We start from the raw sequence: 18,662 nt of genomic DNA, 5'->3' as shown, positions 1-18,662 counted from the left end.
AGCCTTACCTAGAGTTGATTTACCCCCGTCACTGCCCTTCTGTAGGTCTCAGAAGGACAGAAAACGCATTAGGGTATTTTTAAATTACTACATTTGTTTGTAATCAGCCAGCAATTAAAAAGAGAACACCAGACTTCCCTCCTCACTCACGGAGGGAGGCATGGCCAGCGTGTCGTCGATAGGGGCGGTGTGGGGAGGACGGTTTCCCGTGGCGGTTCCATAGTGTAGTGGTTATCACGTCTGCTTTACACGCAGAAGGTCCTGGGTTCGAGCCCCAGTGGAACCAGCGGCAGCCTGTTAATTTTTTTTTCTTGGCTCACGCTGAGTTTTTCGTAATTTCCTTTAACGCGATCGGTTTACGGTTTAGCTGTTTCCTCCACAAGACGGGGAACCTCCTAATCAGTTAAAGAAAGCGCGGGCCCGGCGTGCGGCAGAGGCGGAGCACGGTGTTTCCACGGGAGCAGAAAGGCACCTCATGTGGGAAACCCTGCCACACGGGATCCTTTCCACAGGCTGCAACCTTGGCAGGAAACGCCCGCCTTCAAGAGGAGCCTTTCCCTGCCAGCGCGGGAGAGGAATCCCCACCTTACCTTGGTCCCTCGGAGGGGTAACCGAGGAGGCCACAGAGAGCAGAGGCCGTGGGGAGAAGCAGCAGCCCGTGCCTGCTCCCAAGCAGCGAGGGACAAAGGCAGTGGCGAAGTCTGCAGCCCCATGCATCGCCGAGGAGTCTCACCGGGACAGACTGGAGCATGGGTCCTTTCATCCCTGTGTTTGGAGAAGTGTTTGAGCTCTGGGGAAAGGCCAGTGCTTTTCACAGCAGACAGCTAGCAAACACGGTTAACTCCATCCGTGTTTTCCCCTGTACTGTGTGTATCGTCTTTATTAATCGGGAAAGAAAGAGCCATCTCAGCTTGCCTCGGAGCAGCTTCACTTTTAAATTATGCTGTCTCATTTTGCACGTGCAAGGCTTTAGAAAAGGGTACCCTCTGGGCATGGCTGCTGGCACGGCATCTGTCTGCGTGGGAGCCCTGTCGAGTGCTGAGGCTAAAACGTCTCTGCAGGAGGAGGAGAAGACTCCCTGAGCTCTGCTGACCTGGAGTCAGCTCTTTAGTATCTTTGCAGGATCAGAGTGGGAGGGTGTGATTTACCTATCTTAAAGATTAAAGAGAAAAAATTGGCTTAACTTACTTTAATCAGAGACTTATTAAGAAACTTACCTTCATCATCATCATATTAAGAAAACTATTAACCTTTGTCAGTGCTTGTTCTCACTAAAAAAACACTCTGGGGTACAGACAAGGTGCAGTTAGATTATAGATAGAGATTGCAGACCAATGCAGGGATACCTGGGCCAGGTTGCAAAAGCTTTTTTTGGGTGGAAAGCAGCCACACATCCCATAGTGAGACCTGGCAGGCCAAAGTCATAAGATTACACCATACTGATGCTAAGGGCCTGTGCAACCTGCAACCTGAAAGTGCAGAAGTACACGGGTCTGGCTTTCCTCTGCCTATTTTGCTTAGCAGTTGTACTAGTTTGAAAACAAACCAGTGGGAGGCACCAAGTCAGAATAACAATTTAATGGAAATTAAAGAAAAGGAAAAAAAAAAGTAAAAGAAAAACACTGTCAAACTGACTGAGTCAAGGTACAACCTGACACCCTGTTAGGCAGGGTGGTGGTAGCAGTCTGGTAGAATGGTGGCTGCAGTCCTCTGAAGCAGTGATCCTGTAGTAAAAGAGTCTGCTCTTCCTCAGGAAGTCCAGTGGTGGCTGTGTAGCTCCTGTCCTCTGGAAATCCAGTGGGAAGGGTTGTCTCTGGTGTTCAGAGTCCCAGATTATATCCACGATGGGATGCTTGGTTCCTCCCTCTGGGTGGAGCATCTCACAATGGGGTAATGAGTCATGAGGCAAAGTGTTGATTAGGCTCATTAACAGAAGATAGTCCGGAGGGAGTTATCTCTGAGTCAGGCAGCAGGACAATGATGGGCAATTAACAGAAAGATAGTCTGGGGGGAGGAGGCAAGGAAACACTGCCCCTCCTGGTTTCAACAGCTCATGAGGATGGTAATAGAATACACTGCAACCCAGGACAGCAGTGTGTGTGCAGTCCACAAGAGGTGAAGCTAAAGCAATGTGGTCCCGTGTCTGGGGTAAACTGTCTTCCACAGACTGGCTGCTTCCAGGATACAGGCTCAAAGCTGAGTCAGACATAGCTAGACTTCTCCTAATGTAGGATATGCAAGCCTTTGGTGTAGGTACCTCCCATCTAATAGGGATGGTGATCCTATGGTGCCTGTGCTGCCATCGATGGCCAAAGCACCCCAAGTGCATGAGTTACAGGGAATGGGCCTGGGCCCGGTGGTCAGCGCTGTATAATTATCTGCCTCACGTTTTCTTACATTTGGGAAAAGGTCTCTATTTCAGAAGACGACTTCAGCTCACACTTGAGACTTAAAAAAAAATATTTTATTCCTAAAGCCATATCTTAAATGTGTATTGACCACTGCAACTCTGTCCATTTGAAGGGGATCCAGCTCTGACTCCGATTCTAAAAGCATTGGCAGTCTTGCCCTCTCCGCACATCAGTATCTTGCTTCTGAGAGATGTCCCTGGTTCACGTGTACACGTCTAAATGTGTGTTTTGTACGTTCCCTTACTGTGCTAAAACAAAAGTGTGCCAGTCACATATTCCTGCTGAGACACTGCTCATTGTTTGTGTTCCTCTTCCAGGCGCATGGATCTGTGTGTGCTGCTCTGATTGAGCCGTCTGGCACTCCAACTTGGGGAGAAACATGACACTGCTATGTGGAGTTGCACTTCTCTCTCACACACGAGTACTTTTGCCTCCCGCTTCCCCTCCGAGGCCTCACACACATGCTGCCAGTCAGACTAAAAGCATCTCCATGGTACGGGGTGATCTCTGGCTTTTTTTCCACAATCTGGCAGAATGAAACACATCAAGATTTCTGAGGGCTATGAAAACATAACAAAATGTCTTAGGGCTAATGGGACGTGAGCTACAGCTGGAAAAGATGTATAGACAGAAGAGTGAACCTGCCCAGGCAGTTCCTTTTTTGCATCGCTGTGGGAATGTTACCAAACTGTCTTAATTTGGGCCATTTGTACTAGTCTCAGTTCTGTTCTGTAATCAGTGCCAGACTAATCTTTATCCTTTTTAAAACTTTATTTTTCTTTTTTATTCAGGGTAAATGTAGCCATTTCTGGTGCTATGTTATGTACTGACCATTAAATTTTTTCTGCCTTCTGTACCTGAAAATATTTCAATGCTTGCTAAGAATTAACTACATGATTCATTTAGCAATGCTGTCTGCACTGGCAGCGTGGTTTTGCTGTTTACAGTTATTAAAATGAAGGACTATCAACACCATTAGACACAGACTATCTGAACTGCATACTATTTATATAGAGACTTTAATTCTAATGCTCTTCTAATCTTCATGTAAAACAGTTTGGGTTTTTTAATGCTATAGACACTTTTTTAAACAAAGGCTTCCCTTTCTTTTGTGTGGAGGGAGTTTTATAACTGGGCAGCCACCAGTCTTAAGAGTATCCCTTTGGACGAAATGTTCTTTGATTAGAGCTGTGCTATTTCTGAACACATTCCCTGAGCTACTGTGCTTTTCTTACACAAAATCAAAACGTATTTGAAGGGTGAGGTTGACCATAAACCAAGCTGATTTAAAAATGCATGTGGTGATGGGAGAGAATTTGGCTTTATTTTTCTTTAAAACATGATAGGTGATTTCTCTCTGTGTGAGTAGCTTTCCTTCACTGTGACCTGTCCTTATGAGACCATAAGGTGAGAGGCTGAAGCTCAGGTCTGGTTTTCCAAGAGATATGTGGATGAAGGTATTTAGGGATTTTTAAGCTGGTATTTTCAAACCCACGAGATTTAGATACCAACTGCTCATCAATGCAAAGAGGGAATCTGAGTGTCTTCAGCAGCTCTGGAAATCTCTGTTTCCATCGCAGCCCATTTTACACTGAACAATATAAGGAATATACTTAGAGTCTGAAGTGAGATGCTGCACTGCAACAGATGCCCAGAGCCTGCCCTGGTACCCTCAATGAATCTCATATTTCTTTAATTCCTGGCTGGACCTTCTGGTGAGTCTCACTGCCCTGAGATGGGAACAGCATATGAGCATAAGGCCTCTGGAAAAAAATTAGGAGCAGCCCCCTGCCCCCTGCACCTCCTGGTACCTGGGATGAGCTGCCCTGTGTGCTTGCCCTGCCATGCATTGATTCTCCCCCAGGGTTTGGGGTGAGCTGGCTCAGGTCCATGAAGCAGAAAGGCCATGCCTGTGACAACCCTCCTCTCCATATAGGTGGGGTAAAGTGGGAAAAGTGTTGGATTGAGGAGGTTTAACACCTTGAGGCTGAGCAAAGCAGTGAGCCCCCTTGGTGGGAGACTCCTCCCATCCATGTCATGTACCCTGGTGAGTCTGGCATGTGTTGATGCTGGAGGTGCGACTGCGGTGAGATGCTGTACCTGGCAACACATTTACAGGGCATTCCAAATTTGTGGGTATCCTACAGCGAGATGAATGCTGCCCAGGGGACTGTTTTTGAAAAGCTAGCATCCTTGTTTGCACAGCATTTTTGAATGAATATAGACCAGAAGAGTAGAGGCACAACTATCTTAGCTCAACAGCAGCTAGTGATCTAAGCAGTGCTTTAATCTATTCCCAGTGCATATAATCTGAGATCTCTTGAAACGAAGCAAGCTGCTTCTGAAGCAATTGCTTTCAAAAATGTCCATTAAAAATTCATTGCTAATTGCAAATAATCAACAGAGATTGGAGGAACAGGTGCAAGATCCACTGGAATCACTAGCAGTCTCTTTTTATCTTGAATCAGTCATTCCAAAATCAAATCTTTGATGTAGGCTGGTTGAGAGGATACTCTAGGTAAAATTGTTAGCAAAGAGAGGTTTGCATTTTTGGTTTGAGATTTTTGCAGCCTAGCAAGTAAACAACTGAGAAACACTATTTTTGTTTGATCTACTAATTGCAGTTTTCAGCCCTGTGCAATTAGGTGACTGGAAGAGCAGTAAGGCCAGGACAGATTTCTACACACAGCTATTGTTAGGAAAGGCATGGATAGTGTAGAGGTAAATAATTGGGATGGAAGATAATGAACACATGCTATATACAATAGACAATATATACTACCCATCTTTTATAAGCATTAGGCATCTGCATTTCTGTAGGGTGTGTATGTGGTTTGTATGTAGGTATGTCCTGGTTTATTTGGACATATGTCTGCAAATACAGTCAGATTCACACTCAGTGTCAGTACCTCAGTACATGTTGCCTTTAAAAACTGTTACAGATGGCACATCCTCTAGGATGGAGTTTGACAGCAACAATTGTGTGGTTGGCTTGATGGTGCTTGATAAAATCATGAGAACAGAGGAGAGTAAGGTGCTTAGGCAATGCTTAAGTTAATCTCATGCCTTCCCATCAAGCCAAGCATTACACTAAGGAGCTATTCACAACAGAGGAAGGAAAAGATGCAGTTCAAGATGGGAAGCGTCCTGCTGTCTCTTCTTTTCTGGTACAAAGGTATGCACTTTGCCTCCTGAGAGGCGATTTCAGATATCCCTCTTTGTGTTTCCTGTTTCAGCCACTCTTTCTTCTGCCAGGGGCTGTGGGGTACAGAGCAAGCTCTTCTCTACATTCTCATGGAAACATAATAATTCAGGGAAAGGCAAAATGTGGAGGAGATGTGTAATTTATGCACATGAGTGAGCAGCATTCTTACAGATCTATGAATATTCAGTAGTAAAACTCTGTTTCAAAAAAATAATTGCAGTGTAAAAAAATTGCCATATAATTTGTCAAAATATGAATTTGCAAAGAAAATTGTAGTGCAGCTGAGCCAGTGTGTAAATAATAATGCTGATTTGAAAAATGAGGTACAGTATAACATGAAAGACTGGCCCTTCATTAATCAAAACTCTTGATTAATCAAAAACTGATGATTTTCTCTAGCAGCAGACATTGCTGATGAAGACTGCCTTTTTTCTTAAGGCCTTTCCAGGTATTTTGGCCCGGGAAAGGCTTCCAAAGACACTTTTAGAACAAAAAAGCAATTCTTAAGTCTAGAAAATGGGGAAGGTATTCATCAGTTTTGAGGCTTTCTCATACTCATTTTTCAGAAAAGTAGCAACAAAAGTAGGTAAGTGGGAGCTAGAAGGAGCCAGAAAATTTAGGGTCACAATCTCCTTCCATTTTAATTCACCCAGCTGTGGAGAACAAGGAGATAATTTCCTGGTTCATATTTAAATTTCTGGCTTCATCGAAGCCAATGGCAAAGCTGCTTTCTTCTTAAATCAGGCTGCGGGTTGCTCTTGGTAAATGCTGGGCAGTGTCTACCGACATGAATGTGTGAATCAAGTATGATCTGTCAGGGTGAAGAACAGATTAATCAGACAGTCCAACTTGTCTCCTGTGGGTGTTGAATTCCGAGTGTTTTGGTATGTCTGGTTTTTTCTATCTTTGTCTGTTTCCATTGAATATTTTGCTCTATCAAACTTCATGATAGTAACATAAGTGCTCCTCCACTAGCCATGCCTTCATTTCATCTTGTTATGTTTGGCTGTACACAGCTCTGTCTAATTAATAGGTCTTTCTGTTCATCTCCCAGCAAATATTTGTACACTCTCCTTGTACCTTATCTCTTCACTCTCCTTTGTTTCACTTGTGAAGATTACTGGTGCCTGAGCTTCTAGGAAGAGCGTTTTTATACAGGCTCCAGCATTTTTTCCCCTATGGGTGGCATAACTGCAATTAGTCCTTGGAATAAGTTCATGTACCTTGCTCTGAATCCCAGACACAGCTTGCTTTTAATAGACACCCACACATCAGAATATTTTTGGAGAGCCTGCAGTGAAAAATAAGTTGCAAGATCACTTTCCAGGCATCACTCCTTTGGTATTTAATTTATTTTCTTAATTTATTGTATTTCTTAATTTACTCGTTTTTTCTGCTTCGTGGTGTCCTCCTGCGGATAAAACGAGAGCAGCCCAGGTGCCCCTCACACTCCTGCCTCTCCCAGCACGAAGGTGCCGCTAGGTCAGCACTCGGAGCTACGTGCACTGATGCCAGGATAAGCCGCTTAGCTTATTTTCCCTGGCAGAGCAAGTGGCTTAGAGGAGCACCCGCAGCCCCCGCGCCTTGGCTGGGCTTGTGTTTGCTGGGGGCACACCAGAGCAGCAGCAGCAGCATATGGTGCAGCAGGAAGGCTCCTGCGACGAGAGCGCAGCAGCTGCGGGGCCCCTCCATATGGCGAGGGGGAGCGCCCCGAGCCCCGGGCTGACACGAACGCGCTTTTAGCGCGCTGAAAGTGACGCGCCCGCACCGCCAGACTCCGCCCGTGCTCGCTGCTGCACCTCGAGGAACAAGCGCATCTCAGCCGTTCGGGAGACGGGATTTCTCTTTTTTCACCTCTGTTTTTGTAGCTTTGAAAAAACAAACAACAAGACCCACCCCCCCCCCCCCCCCCAAAAAAAAAAAAAAAAAAAAAATTCAAGGCTCAAACATGCCTTTGGATCACAGTAAATAGTATCTTTAGTAGTGCTGCCCTTTAGTATAATCAATGCATCTAATGAAATTACTATGCAGGCAATGTTCTGCATAGTTCCAAGCAAGAAGGAACAAACGTCAATAAGATCAGAAAATGCTGAAAGTTTTCTAAGGAACACTTGGGGAAAAAAGATAATTAATTATATATCTCTTAAGGAAAAAAGGGGAAAAGGTTGATTTTTTTTTTCCAAATTATTTAAGCTTTTTTCAAATATTGTCACAACGTAAAAAAAATAGTGGAAACATTATGGAAAAAGAGAAATTAATATGAATTAAATAGGTGCAATTGTGATTACTTAAATGTGTTTTTATTGCCTTCAAATAAATACCAGTAAATATTAAATGAACCACAATACAAACGAATGAAAATCAAAACCTAATGAAAATCATTCAAATAAGGAAAATTAAATGGAAATTAAAATAATACAACTGTGAAAATTCCCCATAAAACGAAGGAGGAAAAGAACAGCTGATTTAAAGCTTGAGACAGAAGGTTAAGACAAAGTATGAGACCTCCCCTGTGCAAGCTGATGCTGGTGCTGGTTCTCTTGCCCTCAGTTTCTGGCTCTGACCGAGCCTGCCGGTGATTAGCAGAGATCAGTGCTCGCAGGCTGGTGTGTGCCGGGGTGTTGGTGTGCTGCTGGGGCCACAGTATCATCTACAGGAGATGCGGGCTGAGCTTTTGGCCCAGCTTTAGGTGTTGGAGTCCCTGGATGGGCACCCTGCTTTCACCAGGCCAGCCTGGCTTCCGATGTCTTTGGGTGGACACAGATCTGCACGTGTCCTGGGGGTCCCTGCCTGCCGGCACAGCTCCCAAGGACCATTTAAAGCCCACGCTTTTTAGAGATAAAAGCACTGCTTGCACAACACACGGTTCCATGGAGCCTGCCTAGTGTGGCCATGGAAAAAGCCCCGGGGGAAAATCAACAAAAGCAATCACGAAGTGTGTGGGCAGGGGAGCTATGCTTGCCAAGGGTACCTGGGGACTGGCCACAGCTGCAGCAGGGGCCCCAGGGGCCATTGCCTCTGGCACAGGGGCAGGGAGAGATGGGGAGAACGCCACGAATGTGGCAGCTTCCCGAAATGCACCTTCTTACGGAGGCTGGTGCCACCTGATGTGAGTCACCTCACTCGCCTGGCACGATTTTCAGGGCTGGGATGTAAAAATAGCCTCAGTTAATAATATAGCAAGACACAAACTAGCACCCAATGGGCACAGAGGCGCTGCAATGCTTTTTTCAGTGTCTCAACCCTCTGTATTGCGTACAGGCTGTTACCTAACTCTGCTGCCTAACTCTGCTGTCTAATGTGGTGCTCAGGTTAAAGAGGGCCTTTCAGAAAGCATGATAAAACCACTGCCACTCATTCCAGCCATGCCTTTCATTTTTGTGACTTTCTGGAGCTTTTCTGGGGCTCCAGTCTTATTTTCCTGGGGTTCAAGCTGTTTTCCTTTCCGCTACCCCATAACCCTCAGGTGCTGAAGGGAAGCAGGTGCCTATCTATGCAAAAGGAGTCATTGTGCCCAGAAAGCACGGCTGCATCATGGGGGGATTGCTCTCCACTGGGAGGAGAGAAAATAATTTTACCTGTCTGAGTGCTGTTAAACTGAGATGTTGCTTACAGAGATGAGAGAAAAAGTTAACTATTTTCCAGCTGAAGCTTCTAGAACATCTATATAATAAAGTCATCAGAAATTTCCCCATACTTTTCCTGCAATGATCAGGTTTATGTGAACTTATTCCAGCAAATCGAGTGACTGACATTTATTCTGTGTTCTATTTTATTACTCTCTTTTCATATTTATAATGTGCTTTCTCATGCTTGTATATCTGTCATTAATTCCTACACTAAAAGATGACTTGCTGCTGTAACTTTATGGTCAGGATAGTGAATATGATTTCTCAGAGTTACTGTATTGAAATGTGCTCAGCCTTTGGCAGTGTTACTTCTGCCCACACTTATCTTCCTCCATTCTTTCTCTTGTTTAATCACATTCCTAATGATTACAATTTTTCTGAGACACACAATTACCTGTTCCTGTCATTAAAATGCCAGCAGTAAGTTTTCTTGCTATTGATCGCCCCTTTTCCCAAGTAGCCCTAAGCTGTGGCTGCTGCTTTATCCAACTTCCACCTCACCTTGGCACTCCAGGGCTACCTCTGCCAGCTCTTTTCTTTCTGCCCCAAACGTGGACCAGTTCCTGGTGTACCGCTCCCCTCCATCCTGCTCAGCAGGAGGTGCCAAGTGGAGACATCCCAGGACCTGGGCTCCAGCCCAGCCTCACCAGGACAGGTTCCCTGGCACAAAATCATCCCCTGGATCTTGTCCCAAGCCCTGGTTCCTAAGTCCTGCGCTATGGGATAGCATTTGTGCATGGCAGTGCTCTGGACACAGCACACTGCAGGGTGGGATGAAGGGACAGGAAAGGCGTATGCCTTATTACCCTGCCTCCCACAAACACAGATAATAATTTATTTCACTGAACTGATGGTTTGTCAAATGTCCTGGGGGGCTGTAAATAGAGCTCTTTCCTTTTTAGTGTTTTGGGTTTTTTTTCAGTCCTGTGCTTTTAAAACAACAGCCCCTGGCGGCCGTGCAGGACTTACGACTCTCCCTTGAATTGCAGCAATTCGTTCTGTCTGACCTACAATTACCAATTATCTTTGTAACCTTCCTTGAAGGCAAACATGCTCGCTATAAAAGCATGCTGCCCATCACATTTTTGGACTATTGGCAGCCAGCTTTCCTCTTCATTTCCTTTGTAGGACAGGGCCTACAGCTGTAAACACACCAATATATCAATTACTATGTTTTGTGGCCAACTGCAGGCAAGGGCATCTTTTGTTGCTTTCCTCTCACAAGGCCAGGGGTTATCAGGCTGCACTGCCCAGGCAGGGCATTTGACCATCCACTGCTGTGCTTACCCCAAGCCAAGCCTGCTGCTCCCCTGTGCCATGGTTGGATGGCTGAGCCCCCTGCGGGAGTGAGCCCTTAGCAGTTCACCTGTCCGAGCTGAAAAAGGTGAAGCTGAGCTCCTGTTTGAGGTGTTTTAATCAGCAAGTTATGCTGTGAGGGGTGCAGGTGCCCAGCCCAGCTGGGACAGCCAGAGGGGCAGCATGCCAGCACCTGTGCCCTGGCGCTGCCTTTGCACCACTGTGTGTTGTGGGGCTGACCCAATGAAACATTGCATTGACAAAAGGGCTTTTGTGCTTGAAATTCCCTCCCTTGCTTAATTTGCAGTTGTGTCCCCTGGCAGATGAGGCTAAAAGCCCTTGAAGCCACTCTCATAGCTCAGGAGCAGGCACCACTGGCTGAGTGCAGCGACCCACGCAACGCTGGGTGACCTGGGGAGGTCGATTTATTCCTGGTGGTTGAATGGGTGCTACCACACATCCACCCACCTGAAATCTGTTCATTTTTTCCTGTTGTTTCACTCACAGCTGTTGAGTTTCCAGCTGCATGTGTCAATGGCATATTAAATTTTGATCTTGGCTCTCAAAGGGGTGGCCTACTGAAGGGCTCAGCATGGCCACAGAGCAATACTCTATATCATCCTGGTAACTCACATCCCCTTTCCTCACCCCAGGCATGCAGTGGTCAAGAATAGGCCTCACCACACTACTTACTTAACTTCTTCAGGTTAATGGCTGGACTTGATGATCATAGTGGCCTTTTCCAGCCCCTGTTCCAGGCCAAAGTGTATTATACCACCAAAAGAAAAACCCAAAACAACACAAAAAACTTTTCTCCACAAAATCAGTCTCCTAAAGATGAAAATAAAGTGGTTAAACAGATGGAAGGAGCCGAGCCTGCAGCCCCGTGAGCCAGGGATTGCTGGGCAATGGGAACACAGCAGGCTGTGCTGGCTGGGGAGCTGGGATCCCAGATGTCAGGGTAAGGAAGCCCTTGCAGCGGGTGCTCCTGGAGCAGGGCACCTGTCCTGCTGGGAAAGGACACTGCTCTATGGGCCAGAGGGGCAGGAGAGACACCTGCCAGCCTGGATCTCATGCCCCAGGTGCCAATGCCCCTCCAGCACTGGCATCAAACAGAGAACAGGGCAGGCAGGAGAGGCAGGCACTGCAATGCTTTTATTGGCACAGTTTTCTTAAGTGATAAAATCCTGATTTCTATTGTATTGACAGCCAGCATTAACTTAAACCACTTTCACACTCATTTAAGTCAAACCTCTTTGCCCCATGTGGCACAGCACAGGGGTGTCCTTGGGTTTGCCCCTCTACCTTGATTTTCTCATTGCACAATGGAGTCCCAGGGCTTGGCTTGGTAACATTTGTGCTGGGAAAGGTGTAGTGCAGTGTTGTGTGGGATCCCCAGACTATGCTTTCCAAGATGTCTGGAGATGTGCAAGCATGTTTTCCTCCTGAACATATTGGGCTCTGGGTGCCCCCTGCTTCCCTCTTGGGCATGACTAGAAGCCACATCTTTTTATTGTAGACTGACGTTTACTTCTTCTTCCAGGGCCAATGCCTTGGGTTAATGTGGTAAGTTCCTGATGGCAGAAATGCTGCTCTGGGATTCTGAAGCACAGGAGACCATCCCTGTGTTAGAGAAAGGAATTTTTAAAAATTTCTTTATCATTTTGTTTTTGGGGGCCTTTCTTTTAGACTCTTGATACATTTAGACTCATTGTCACAACCAAGGAGCAGTTGCATTTCAGTAATAAACTTTGTATATAGTTTATATTTCAGCTGATTATAATTGCTCTGTGTTTGTGAGTCTTTTGAGATGAAACTTGCTATAGAAATGTGAGATGTAAATTCCCAGCATTAGATGTAGCTTCCTATGCTCAGCAAAGTGACAGTGTATGAATGAATAAATCATAACTAGATTTCAGTGAATAATTCAGAGTCTAATTTATTGGTGAAAAAATCCTCTTTTCATATTCACAAAACCTCTGGCCCTACAGGCTTTGAAAACCTGATGTCTGACATTTGACTTGTTTTGATGAGTTAGCAGCAGTCATGGTATTACTTTTTTAAATATTTATTTTCCTAGCTGTTTGGGAAATATTCTCCCAGTCTAAAAGCTATTTACATACTCTGCTTTGGACCTCACTGTGAAGCCAGAAGAGCCTTTTCAGTAAGGAAAGTGCTCATAAAAAAGCCATTGCAGGCAGGAGATAAAACAGGTCAGATGTTGCAAAAATAGCGTCTATTCCTCCATAGCCACAATGACTAGCTTTCCCTAAGAAAGGAAAAAAAGGAGTCTTTTCTGTGAGATAGATTAGGAAGACCTATTTACACTTCTTTTTTTCTCCCTCACATCCAGAGGGAGTGATCTCAGGCCCAGCACCTTGTGAGGTGTCCTGTCTCCTCCAAAGACACTTGCAATCTGCTGTGGCAGGCTAGGATTTCACCCTTGAAGTTCATCAGCTTACAGATTTTAAGGGGAAAATGTGACACGGAGACTGTGGAGCAGAAAGACAGAAAAAAATCGATATGGGCAAAATTAGCTGTAAAGCAGAGACTGAGAGGTCCAACATGTGTTTCTCCTCAGGGTGATTCAGGTGTATCTGATTGGGAAGAGGAGATGCCACAAGCATCTGAAGGAAAACCCAGTGGAGGAGTAGCACAAACATGGGCACATGCAGTCCCCTGCTCCTGCCCATGTTCTCTTGCCTTCTCCTGGCAATCAGCTTGGGGAAATATGGTAGATTCATCAGTCCTTCTGCTATTTATTTGTCCCTACCTCAGGAGTAAAAGTTGATTGTATTTCCTGATGTTTGCTTACAGCATCTTTGTTTCTGATCTTTCTCTCCCTCTCTCTTCTTCCCTCCATGCTCACTGCCCAGTTGTGATGGCCCTTTCCCCAGGAGAGGTAAGTCTCTCTGGATAGTTTGGCTGCCAGGTAAATGCTGGGGGTCTGACACTGCCCAGCCCTGGTGCCTTGGGGTGGGAAGGATGGCACCTGGGCCTTCAAGCTCAGGCACATGCTCTGACCTCTGAATCCAAGGGATCCAGGTCATTCTGTGCTTCCTGCTGAGCTGGCAACAGGAAAGGGTCTCAGACAAGGTGCAGCAGTCCAGACAGGCACAAGCATTTGTCTAAGGTTCAGAATTCACATTTGGCCTCGTGACACTACTCTTGATGACTACATTGATTTATTACTCATTTTTTACCTTTCCTTTAGGATGAGAGACTGGAGCTGTGGCACAGCAAGGCTTGCAAATGCGATTGCCAAGGAGGCCCTAACTCGGTGTGGTCCAGCGGGTCTAACGGCTTGGAGTGCATGCCAGGTAACGGAGGGAGCCTTTAGCCGTGTTTGTCTGGTGCCCTTCAGCAGCTTTCCCTCTGCACCCGGCTTGGCAGAGCTGGCACGTTCCAAATCCGGGCTGGTGGAGCTGAACCACTGTGAGGTGAGGGGATGACCCTGCGCCATCAGGCAGAGGCAGCCCCCATGCCTGGACTTAGGGAGGTCACCCAGGGTGGTCCTTGCTGGCCAGTAACAGTGGACATTTGCCTTTCTCTCCCTGGAGATCTCGGTGCTGGTGCTTCCAGAAACTGCCTGGGGCAGCTACTGCCATGTGTAGGATTTGCTGTAGGAAACCTTTTGTACCACCTAGGCTCATCCTCCCTTGCTGCAGTTTAGCCTGTGACATCTCCTAGACTCTGCAGGGATCAAGAAAAACAGTTTATTCCCTCTTTGCAGCATATTTTTGGAAGGGAAGGGAAGGGAAGGGAAGGGAAGGGAAGGGAAGGGAAGGGAAGGGAAGGGAAGGGAAGGGAAGGGAAGGGAAGGGAAGGAGGTAGGTTTGGTTGATCTGTCCATAGCCAAGGGACATGTGGACGAGGAGTCATGCTGGATATCCTGGCCAGGCCAGGCGTGAGGGGGTGTCTCTCACATTAGCATTATGTAGCTGAGTAATGAAGGCATTTTCCTTGTTCTCCTGAATGAGGAACGTTTCCACTGTAACTCCCAGCTGTCCCTGTCCCCAGACAGGGGCTTTGCACTCCCCTTGCCCAGCCCAGCCCAGCCAGTGTGGTGTGGCCTGGCATTCCCTGCTACCCGGGGACAGTTTGCAGAGCAGCCATGCAGAGCTGCCTCTAGCATGGCCAAGGGGAGCAGCCAGCCTCGCAAACACTGAATGACTTTTCTCTGGCTTGGCAGTAACAGTGTTAAATGGCTCAGCTGCTTTAGCTGGGCAGGCACCAGGCATCTGTTTTGGCAGGTCCCTATGCATGGCACAAACAGACTCACCAGAAGGTGACCTGCTAATTGCATTACCGTTGTGTGGTCTGCAGATTAGTGTTGCTAAAAGTAAAGCTGGGTGGTGTTTGAGATAAGCCTGACAACTAGTAAACACACGGGGTACCCTCTTGCACAAGGAGAGCAAGGCTTTTAATGTGGTGGGAAAGCATGATGTTTCCATGCCTGGAGGAAGGCAGGACAGTGGCTATATGTTTTCATGGGGAAAAACATGTTAATGAGGTTCCAACTGAGCAAGATATGTTAATGAGATATTGATGCATGCAATATTGACCTAGTAGAGCTTGCTAATGAGACATTGACCACATGGCTGCAGTGCCGGGGAGTTGCACTGGGGAGGCCACAGTCATGCCAGGTTCTGGGCACCCACTGATGCTCCCCATATGTTGATTGTTTTTAACACAGAGCACCATGGTGGTTGTTCAGGCATGGCTAAGGCAAGGAAACCTCTTATCCACAAGTGAAGCTGCGCAGAACTTTGCTTGCTCCTTTATTGCTGAGACCCATGAAACAGACTATGCTAAACTGGAGACTGCAGAGGCTCCACAGGCTGCAAAATCAGAAAGCTGCCCATGATACAGATGTTTGCCTAGGCAATCCCCATGTGACACTTGTGAGTGCCTTCTTTCTGTATATCTTGATACACAATTATAACCTGATCACATAAAAAAAGATTGTAACAAAAACCCCTGCAACTAGGTCCAGGTAGCATGCAGGTGCTCAGCATCACTAAAGTCTTGCCTTCCAGAGCACTGTGCGGTGACCCACCACAGAAAGTTTTAATGATGAATGAATATTTCTTTCTCCAGTAGTTTTGCAGCCAGTGGTAGTCGTGTTGAATTTCTCGCTATTGCAGAAGACAGCTGTGGGGGCAGGATTGTTACCCTGAAGATCTGCAGTCAAAAACTGAGATGGAAATCCCTGAGCCCTCAGCAGGGCTGAACATTACACCTCACTGGCACCTGCGAGTTTTCCACAAGGCAAGGCCACCTCCAGACACAAAGAAGGTCCCCATAGCAGAAAATGCAGATCTGAGGGTGCTTGTGGAGAGATGACCAGAGCTGGCTCAGCAATTCTGCCATGCAAGTAGAGCCATAAGTCAAGACAGTGATTGGAGGAACAGAAGGAGGTAAAGCTCTGCGAGCAAAGAAGTGCCCAGCATTACTCAAGGACCAGGCAAAAGCTGACAGCCTGGAGGCTGGATCCAGGTTGATGCATCCAGTCAGGCTCTTCTTCCACATGCTTACAAGAAGGAGATTCAGACTGCAACATCTGAATAAAGCCTTTCCCCCAAAATGTTGCAGGCAGAACAAGTCTAGTAAGTTTGAGAGAGAAAGAAGAGTTAGAAATTAACACGAGTGAAGGTTAGAAATGAAGACCCTGTGGCCCCAGGGCAGGTTGTGGTCTGGGATAAGAGCATTCCCAGCATCCTAATCAGGGAGAAGAGAGAGCAATGAAACCCCAGGAAGAGTTGACAACGTGTGCAAACACACCCAGGAAACAGAGCCATTTCTGTCCCTTAAGGTGTTTTTTCCCTTGTTCTGCAGAGTGTCCCTACCATAAGCCCCTGGGCTTTGAGTCTGGTGCCGTCACCCCCGACCAGATCAGCTGCTCCAACCCTGAGCAGTACACGGGCTGGTACTCCTCCTGGACAGCCAACAAGGCCCGCCTCAACGGCCAAGGCTTTGGGTGAGTTCAAAAGTGCCTCCCTGAGGGGCCTCACGGGCTGTGGGTGTGGGGACTGGGGAAACCTGGCAGTATGGGGGCAGGAGGGTCTGCCCGGGAGGGCACTGTTCAGGACAGAGCGGGGCTGGTGGTGTCCCCCCAGGTGTGCGTGGCTCTCCAAGTACCAGGACAATGCACAGTGGCTGCAGGTCGACCTGAAGGAGGTGAAGGTGATTTCGGGGATCCTCACGCAAGGTCGCTGTGACGCCGACGAGTGGATGACCAAGTACAGCATACAGTACCGCACCGATGAAAACCTCAACTGGGTGTACTACAAGGACCAGACTGGGAACAACCGGGTCAGTGGACTTTGCTCTTTGGCCACTGGTGGAGGGGTGACGTGTTTGGTGACATGAACACACCAGGTCTCTGTGGGAGGTGCCCCAAAAGGGAGATCCTGCGGGAGCAGCAGGGTGGATGGGTCTCAGTGCTCACCCTGCGTCAGGGAGCAGCGCAGAGAGGGGCCATTCCCCCTGTGAGAGTGAGTGTCATGCTGACCAGCGCAGAAGGACAAAATGCATTATTTGTGTTTTCTAATTATCATACTGAAGTCCAGATTAAGCTCAGAGGCATTAGCTGGCATTGCAGAGGAGGCATTACCTCCATGATAAAACCCCTTTCTCAGCTGTGGCCACACAGCCCCATTCCTGCTTGGGCACTGCCTGGGGATTCTTTTTATTGCTGTGTCCAGGGATAGTGCATGATCCTGGTGCAGAAAGACCCCTCAGACAAAATCTGCAACTAGTTAAGTCACAACCCACCAAACCATTGTCACGCTGCACTTCTTACTGGTTGATTTGAAGCAAAAAATTGCATTGGGGAGATCTTAGAGGTGCCTGTGATCCCTGTGCAGCCCAGCTGGGCTTGGGGATGCCACAGCTGCTGCCTCCCAGGTGTCTTCAGTGCTGATCTGTGGGGATGGCACTGTCCTAGCATGGGAGGTTCTGCTGGCTTTGCTGAAGTTCCTGCAGCCCTAGGGAGATGCTGAACTTTACCAAGAAAACAGGTCATGGCAGCAGATGTGACATCCAGGCCAAGGAATGAGGAAAGGGCCCTCAAATACATTTTTTTTATCTATATTGGCATGTGTAGGAGCCTGGCTCATGAACTTCAAAGAGCCAAAGTCAGCCACGCTCACTCCAAACAAGCAGTGCCTTGCTACAGGAAGGTGAAGGTGAGAGAATGGGAGGAGAATGGGGTAAGATTTTCTGGCCTAACCATAAAAAGTTCAGGAACGATGGGGGAAAATGACCTACTTAGAAAACTGAATCAGTGTGACAAAAATGTCTACATCTGGCTATTTTTAAAGTATTTTGTTTAGAGGGTAGAGGGGAAGGAGCCTCCTCCTCCTCTGCTCTGCACAGGCACCTAAAACTCGTGGGACAGAATTTCCAGCCCCCTAACCAGCCACCCACCCCTCCCTTCACAGGTTTTCTATGGCAACTCGGACCGCTCATCCTCGGTGCAGAACCTGCTGCGGCCGCCCATCGTGGCCCGCTACATCCGCCTGATCCCGCTGGGCTGGCACGTGCGCATCGCCATCCGCATGGAGCTCCTCGAGTGCCTGGGCAAGTGCGGCTGAGCGCTGTGTCCGGGGGAGGCTCTGTGGGTGTCCGCCGGTGCAGCCGCCCTACCTCGCTCTGCTGCCACTCCTGCGGTGTAAACGCCCAGCCTGCAAAGGGAGGGGCTGTCCTGAATAAAATGTTCCTTCACACCACGCCTGGTGATACAGCTGATGGGGGCTTGTGGGACACACTCTGGGGAAGAGGAAGGTTCAGGGCCATGGCTTGGATCCTATGAGATGTGGTGCTTCTGGCCCTGGGTGTTAGGTTGGGGAAATGATCACCATGATGTGCTGTGAACACTGAAATAAATGCAGATGGGGTCCAAAGGCAGGGCTTGGATTCTCTTTGGGTGGGCAGGTGTGTGTCAGGACAGACATCTCACCTTCATGCTCTGAGATGGGGCTGGAGCCAGATCTGGCCCGTCCCCAGTACAAGGGCACATCTGAATTTCACACTCTCAAATTATCTCAAGTCTGCTTGTATCAGGAACCCTCTGGCCTGAGCTGCTGTGGCTGGTTTTAGGACAGACATCAGTGCCTT

At 47.5% G+C, this 18,662-nt stretch overlaps 1 protein-coding gene and 1 non-coding gene across 2 annotated transcripts; both read left to right on the top strand.

The window, feature by feature from the left end:
• The first annotated feature begins 213 nt into the window (after window positions 1-213).
• Window positions 214-286, top strand: TRNAV-UAC. Its single transcript has one exon. It is a non-coding gene; the product is annotated as a tRNA-Val (tRNA).
• A 5,208-nt stretch (window positions 287-5,494) lies between these two features.
• Window positions 5,495-18,274, top strand: RS1 (retinoschisin 1). Its single transcript, XM_048287203.1, has 6 exons — window positions 5,495-5,586; window positions 13,418-13,443; window positions 13,756-13,861; window positions 16,380-16,521; window positions 16,661-16,856; window positions 17,987-18,274. Exons 1-6 carry the CDS (start codon window positions 5,535-5,537, stop codon window positions 18,137-18,139), a joined length of 675 nt encoding a protein of 224 aa, XP_048143160.1. The 5' UTR covers window positions 5,495-5,534; the 3' UTR covers window positions 18,140-18,274.
• Window positions 18,275-18,662: the final 388 nt, after the last annotated feature.

This window comes from Corvus hawaiiensis, chromosome 2 (assembly GCF_020740725.1).
Source record: "Corvus hawaiiensis isolate bCorHaw1 chromosome 2, bCorHaw1.pri.cur, whole genome shotgun sequence".
NCBI classification, from domain to species: domain Eukaryota; kingdom Metazoa; phylum Chordata; class Aves; order Passeriformes; family Corvidae; genus Corvus; species Corvus hawaiiensis.
Note: the sequence above shows the minus strand (reverse complement) of the source record. Positions and strands in the feature narration are given on the sequence as shown.